Source organism: Nothoprocta perdicaria, unplaced genomic scaffold (assembly GCF_003342845.1).
Source record: "Nothoprocta perdicaria isolate Ctin4 unplaced genomic scaffold, notPer1 scaffold_58, whole genome shotgun sequence".
Lineage (NCBI taxonomy): Eukaryota > Metazoa > Chordata > Aves > Tinamiformes > Tinamidae > Nothoprocta > Nothoprocta perdicaria.
The window spans coordinates 1,615,066-1,622,661 of NW_020455843.1; the positions used below are offsets into that span (position 1 = coordinate 1,615,066).

At 45.1% G+C, this 7,596-nt stretch overlaps 1 protein-coding gene across 1 annotated transcript in view; it reads right to left on the bottom strand.

The window, feature by feature from the left end:
• SMOX (spermine oxidase) overlaps positions 1-7,369 on the bottom strand; it is a 20,838-nt gene extending 13,469 nt beyond the window's left edge. Inside the window, exons 1-2 of the mRNA XM_026048895.1 lie at positions 7,135-7,369; positions 2,940-3,166 (exon numbers count right to left, since the gene is read on the bottom strand). Of these exons, the coding sequence (XP_025904680.1) occupies positions 2,940-3,166; positions 7,135-7,342 (435 nt within the window). The 5' untranslated portion in view covers positions 7,343-7,369. The remainder of the gene's footprint in view (positions 1-2,939; positions 3,167-7,134) is intronic.
• Between the last annotated feature and the right edge of the window lie 227 nt (positions 7,370-7,596).

Consider the following 7,596-nt stretch of genomic DNA (forward strand, 5'->3'; position numbering starts at 1 on the left):
AAAAAAAAAAGAATTGGATAAATGCCCGGAAAAAGTGTAAGGACTTTCCAAATGACCCAGGGGCACTGGGGTGCTTTGAACTCTGCACAGGAGCAGGGAGCCCTACGGCTTTGCCAGGCTCCAGCTCGAGGGGGACCCTCTGCACCCACCAGAATGTGGGTCTGCAGGATGAGGCAAGGGGGCTGCAGATGGTGAAGGGGGCTGCAGGATCCATGTGGAGCCAGGAGCCTCGGGAAGCAAGGGCAGTGCGGGAGCTCGTGGGAAGCGGGCAGGCTGTGCCCGGCAAGGCTGGCATGTGGAGCTGTGACAAATTTAGCCCCTGTCCATTCAGGACTGCATTTTCCACTGTTAATGCCAGTACGCCAGCCCCGATTAGTGTTTGCATCATGTGGCTGCAGCTTTTTTGTTTTCTTTTCTTTTTTTCTTCCTTCCTTTCTTTTTTTCTTTTCGGGTCAGGACGGTCAGTGTCGCAGCCTTTGCTACCACACGGTCTTCTGCAAAGGGAAATGCAGCAAGAGGGGACACGATGCCAGGACTGCTGAGGACAAAGAGTCCCAAGAAGGCACTGAAGGTCCTACASGGCTGGGTGCTACATCTGTCACATGCACCCGACTTCAGGATTGGGTGTGAGCTGCAAAACTGCTGTTTGCCCTGCTGCTGTGGCGAGCTCAGGATGTGACAAACACACCTCTTCCTACTAAAATCCTGCCTCCAAATCAACGCAGAGGCACAGMCCTGAAGCCCCAAGTCCCATCCTTTCTACCCACCTCATTAATTAAAGCAAAATAACTGGAAAGGCCGAATAGAAAAATGAAACAATGGGAGAGAAGCTCTGGTGAAAATGGATAAATCTGGAGGACAGAGTGAAAAATAAAAGCAGAGATGCACCAGGCTGACTCAACACGCACAAACAGAAACCTCCTCAGCATTTTATGCCAAAGGAAAAAGTCCCTGAAGACGCCCGGGCTCCCGTCTGCACAGTCACCACAACACTTGTGTTTCACATGGTCTTTCTTAACCGGGGCTTTTCAGCACTTTGCACAACTTACCTTAACTCCCTCTTTCCCAGAACAGCACAGGGAAAAAAGAGGAAAGGAAGGAAAGGAAGGAAAGGAAGGCTTCCTAAATCCCTAAAGATCATTTAGTCTGGCACCCCAAAGCTGAGACAAGAGGCTCCAGAAAGGCCAGCACGCTGCAAAGGGACAGGGAACACAAAGTGCCTCCCCATCAAAAGCAATTAGAGGTTGGCTGGTGTCCTCTCCTTGGCTCGCGCTGTCCCTCACACATTTTTTATGGCACAGAGTAGCTGCAGACATTTTTACAATCCATAAACACGAAATCCTTTGCTGTCTCCTAGCAATAAAGATATCCTGTGGCAACGATAAGCTAATTAGGTGTTATGTAAAGACGATTAACTTTTAACGTGCTGTTCTCTCATGTCACTGGCTGCCCCCTTCCTCTTGTTTTAAAAGATAGGGTAGATTTACCCAAATTCATTTTTAAAACATCTGCACCTTGTTACAGCCTTTACCTTATCAGCTGTATCTCAAAACTAAGCAGCTCTCATCTTCGTATGTTCTTCTATTTCAGTCTTTCTGCCCCTGACACCCTCCCTTTGCTGGAGATTTTCCTGTTTTCTTTGAGACRGGATGATCATCCAGCACTGCCTGCAGCTGGGTGATGTTTCACCCATTTACTTGCATTAATACTGCACACTGCAGCATTACTCCCTCTTTTCTAGTCTTATTTGTTGTTGGTTGTGCTCCAGATTCTTCCAACTCCCTTTTTCTAATGATTGTGGGAATGATTTTAATCCAGTAACATGAAAAAAAAAAGATAAAAACAAACTATCTTCATTTGTCCAAGAATGCCTTATCGTGCTGTGGATTGCTAAGCTCTCTCCTTAAGGAGGTTTATTTGAAATTCCTACCACTCCCCTCCACAGCTGAAGAGATTTTGTGCCATCCCACCACAAATTCCAGCTCCGAGCTGAGCTTTGGCAAGCCTCCTCCTCCTACTCCACTCTACCTACRGCTGCACCCAGCGCAGGAAAGCAGATGGAAGCTTTATCCATCTTTCCATTTCACAGGAGTTCCACACATCAATCAATACAGAGAACTGCATTTTCCCTCTGAGAGCAAGACAGCAGCATCACAAGAGCAATGCTCTTCCATTCCACTTCCAATGCAACTTCCATCAAAGCAAACTTGGTCCTTCCTGTCAAGGAACCTACCATCAGCTTATTGCTTCTTTAGCACAGACTTTCCACTAAATACGCATTAGTCTTTCCACTAAACATGCATTTCCACACTGCAGTCCTTTTAATGCTTTTATATTCAGCATCTCCAGTTTGTTTGGATTTTGCTCTGCAGTCACACAGTGACGCACTACCCTACAATGAAAGGGATCCTCACTGAACATGACRCAGAAGAAGTGGAAACAACTTGAAAGCAAAGCCCTCACTGGTCTGAATCTACTAGAAAATATGTTGATTTCCTCCTGATGAAAGAAATCTTGCAATGCCTGCGATACTGCGCTGACTTTGGCATACGACACAGCACGCAATGGTATTTATAACATCAATAACATGTCACRGAGCTGCAGGATCCATTTGTTGCTAAGGTTTTGCGCTCTACTTTGTTTAGTAATTTGATCCCTACTTTATCCTGCTAATTAAGTAGCAACTTTTGAAAGCAAGTGACTGGCTCTCCCCAGCAATAGTTGCTGGAAGTGATTAAGCTGATGACAAACGCAGAAAGACTGTTCATCCTAACAACATCCCACATCAGGGATCTTAAATGAGGAGGAGTTCAGCAGATGAAAGCAAATGAAATGTTGAACTTTTGAAAAAATATGACCAGTTTTCTGACATTGCCCAGCACCTGGAGTCCTTGTGTTTCAGACAAATCTGCAACCTGACCGAGCAGCTGAATACCAACCTCGTTGTATAAATCACTGAATTCTTCAACCACATCTTTCGGGATCCTTTGTCCGTTGTTGGTAAGATGATAAGCCACCCCATTCTTGGAGTAAAGGCTGATCCGGCCAACGCTTCTCTCGCTATCAGTAGTCTCCTCAAGTAAACCATTGTCTTCTGCTAGATGATAGACTGGGTTTCCATGTGAACCATGGATCCACGTAGCTCCCAGTTCAAAAGTGGCGTGCTCTGCAGGAGTGTAAATCAAACAGACGAGTTATGGAAACCCATTTTTCCAAAACTGTGTCACAATCAATCCTAAACACACATGTGTAAAACCAGAACAATTGCCTGAGGACATCACATGTTTGAATATCTCTTAAGTAGAGCTTTCCCTGCTATATGAAGGTCATATCAGTGTTCTCCAAACCAGTCCTTTGGGATATAATGTTAGACAGTGCTAGAAAGACGGGATGTTTCCAGTAAAGATACACCCCGGTGTCACCTCTGATACTTACAGTGAAATGTGGAATCTTTTAGGTTCCCAGTTCTTATCATGATTGTTGTCAGCTGCTCTGTGCTTGCTACTTGACCTTTACATATCATCTTCTGTAGAATTGCCCCTAAGAACAAGACTGGAGAGCAGAGGATGTGCTGCTCGTGCAAGCTAGATACTAGTGAGAGGTGGGTGAGGGAGTAAAGGAGAGCTCTAAGAATCCACACTGCATTGTTTCGAACAGAATATACGAGAATACTTACAAAAATATTAAAGCAGGAGGGAAAGAACATATAGAGATTATCTAAAGACTCCWAGTATCTAGTGTATTGCACAGGATGAGCCAGATGCCCAGATGCAGGAAAAAAGCAACAAGATGCAGGAAAGTGAGGACTGCCTTGGAAAAGCAGCACTGGCCTGCATACTGCCCTGTCCTGTGATTAAAAATGCATGTTATTTATAAAAATGCCTCAGGCAGTCTGAAATAAAAAATTGCATTTCTATTCCCCAAATGACAAACTAGGTTATATTTTATTATTTATGCCTTTGAAAATTTAAATCACATTCAGAAGTCCAAAGTTAGCAGTTTTAAAGAAGATCTGACAAACCACGTATCTTCCTTTCCAGCATCCCGGACACCACAGTGTCACTGGTTCTGTAGAGGTATGTGAATTGTGAATAAGTGGAATGGTTAACAGGCTAAAGGCTTTCACTCTCAAAAGGATCTTGCTTGCTGAAGAAAGGAACAAGCAGCTTCCAGTCAAATCATGTACACAAATCATATTTAACATGTAAACAAATGCTCAGGTAGAATAAAAMCATTGCAGCACTATATCCATGCATCCAGGTTCACCAGGAGCACGCTCCAAGAAATGCCTCTCTCCAGCCGAGATGCTGCCTCTAAGGGAAGCCCTCACAAGCCTTATTTTTCACCAAGACAACCACCTCATCCCCAAGGAGCACGGTGCCTGCCCTTCGGAACATGTGTTTCAGGCCTCCGGAGTGCAAAGGCTTCCACGCATACCTAAAATAAAGYACGTGCTTAAAGGTGTGCAGCATCCAAGCACGAACGCACGGGTATTTAAGGCACCACAAATTCCACCCCTCCTGGTGCAAATGCCTGCTGGCAGCCGAAGGTACAAGGCCCATAAATACAGCATGTGGCAGTCACCCTGCCAACCACAATATTCCTGCGAGGCATCACGGAGCGGATCCGCAGCTGGAAAACGGCTGCTTCGTGTCAAGAGCTCACCCTTAGCTGCACTGCCAGGTCCCCTGGATCTAGCTCTGATCTCCAGGGCACCTGATGTCTCCAAGAAATGCCCGAATCACCTGCAGGTCCCTCTCGGTTGGTGCTCAGTAACAGGAGTGATGTTGTCCAAGTTCTCCCATGTCCAGTGGCTATGCAGAACATGCTCAAAAACCAAGAAAACTTCAAAAATCCACCTGGCCTGTAACACTTAGGAACTCGCTACCATCACTCCCAAGCAGATAATCCAGTTGTTATCTATTGTAAATTAAATGACAAGTTCTTAGAAAGTGTAAAATCAATCTTTTTTAAACAGAGAAATCCCATTAACTTTCAGGGCTTTAAAAGATTTCAGTTGCAGTATTAAACTGCTTTGAATGAATCATACAACGACAACAACGAAAGCACAAATTTCTGTAAAAATCTGGCTGCTACTCCACGAATTTAATTATTAACGTACAATCAGCAGTCAAAACAGGCCTATACACAACAATCCACCCTACCAGCAATTTTCGAAAGGAATGCACAGATTTCATATGAAACCTTCTGAATATGCACAGGAACCTTCACATTTCCCTTTGAACCCCTGGCTACTCCTCAGGCATCCTGTCGTGAAATATCTGCAGTGGATAGAGATGTTATTTATTATGTACAAGAAACACACAAGTCACAGACAAGGAAACCCTCYGCCTCACCTGTGTGAGAGATGAGGGATCAAACCTGTGGAAATGCAAACTATTCCCCTTGGCTTGGTAGCAAAATACCTTAAAACTGGTGCTGAAGCAAGGGAAAATGCTAACCCCCCTGTGAGATACAGCATTGCTCAGTGGAAGTGGAAGTATTAGGSTATAAATCTGCAAAGATGCCATCGTAGCTCTACTGAAAGTTTAAATTGCATTTTATATCAGAGTGGCATGGCCAGAAAAGTCTAATATTTAAGCTCCTTTGCAACCAGCACACCAAAGTGTATTGAAGATTCAGAAGACCAACTTCTGGAAGAGGTTTTTGGAAGAGAAATGTGAGAAACAAGCAGGGTTAGCCCTCCGCGGGTGCAATCTTGGTGTTCTGGGCAGTACAGAGGAAGAAAGTCCACCCCAGCATCATGCTTCCCTTTTGCTTTTCTACCAGAGAGTAAGGAGGCTCCAAGCAAATGCTGCTTCTGAAGACTTTACCACCCAACAGAGCTCCAAAACTGTGTGCCGAAAGAGTTTCCAGAGACAAGAGTAATTGGTGGAGGTGTCCAAAGGTGACAGAAATAGTCTCTATATTGGTACCATCAAATTATTTCACAGGTGCACTCACACGRAATCTTTATTGCTCCCTGAAGAGTTTAGATCTTTAACACTTCCCAGGATATTTTTAACACCGGGCATTGTGAGCAAAGGCCACACTTCCCATCCGAATCTCTATGCCAAGTCTCAACAGAATGTAAAGTGCCCTGCTCAGGCCCTGGAGATTAGCTTCATCCGACTGCCTTTTCATTCATTTCCCTTCTAAAAGTCCATAGGACACTGCTGTTTATTTACTATGGTGAGCGCATGGAGTAAAATGCAGTACATGATATAGGGACCCAAGTGGTAGGAAGGAGCCCAGCGGGAGGCTGAAGTTAATAAATACATAGAGTGTGATCAGATGCAGAATCAGTTAATTGAAATCAGGAAGGAAATTCAGCAAAACATGAAGAGCTGTCCCCCTCCTGCAGGGAGGAGACAGGCAAAGCCCTTCTAGGTACCATGCTGTAAAGGATAACATTTGTTCCAGTATCTTTGCACACAGAAATGTTATGGGCCCATCCAACTGACACAGGATTAAAATATCCAGTGTCTGCACCTCTCTTACATGCTGGGAAAGGAAGCCACAGAGGTAGGAAAGCTGCAGAGCAGGATGAAAGGGAACACTGAAGGTATTTTTCCAGCAGTCTGATTCACAGTGGGTAGCGCCCACACAGTAAATTAGTTCTAGGGAAATGAATGGGGCTATTTGTGAAACAGAATAGCTTTGAGCTCGCCCCTTTGCACGTAATGTAAGTCACAGAGCAATGGAGCTTCTCAAGSCAGGAGATCTACTGACTGCTCGTCGTCAAGAGTCAAGCTTGCAAGCTGTGGTGGAAACTGTCTAGTTACAGCTACTCAACCACAGAGCACTTCTCACTCCTACACTGAGTTCTTATAAAGGCATAACATGGTCAACAAGAACTTCATTTTAYGGAAATATGGTCCGCTCTGCAGTAGCCTTCCATCTAAAGACCTGAATGTGTCATCAGCACAGTCCACATTTGCCCATCCACCCTGAAAGAAATCCAAGGAATCACATGCCGGATAATTTCACACCTCAAGTTCTCCTCTGCATGTGCACATGGACTGAAAAAGCAGGTTTCCAAGGCCAAATTAGCTTAATAACAACACAAAGACTTGCCAGCAGAATTCAGAAAGAAAACAGCTCCGTGCATTGCTCCCAAAATGCTGCTCTTACCAAGCTTCACGCTTTGCACTCGGCCTCCGATGCGGTCAGTCGCCTCAAGGACAGTTACATCCGTGAACCCACTTTCCAAGAGCGCTTTGGCAGCAGACAGGCCGGCAAGCCCAGCACCGATAACTACTATTCGAGGCTGTCGTTTTCTCCGTAGGCCACTACTAAGAGGATCATCCGTGCTGTCTCCAGATATTTCACAACTTTGCATGCCGTCCAAGCTCTCTTTCTAAGGAACCTATGGAAAAAGCAAACAAGCGCGTTCAGGGAACATGGCAAAGGGCCTCTGGGGTTAAAAATCCTATGGAAGCCCGTAAAAAATGTCCATTGGGAAAGAAAGGGAACCTGTGAACTAGAACCAGCCTTTGAAATGGGATGCGTAGTAAGGATAACTGAGGTCAGATGGAGATGTAACGTTCTGGTCTGCTGCACCAGCCCTGGGACCTCTAGAAGCCTCCACCCTCT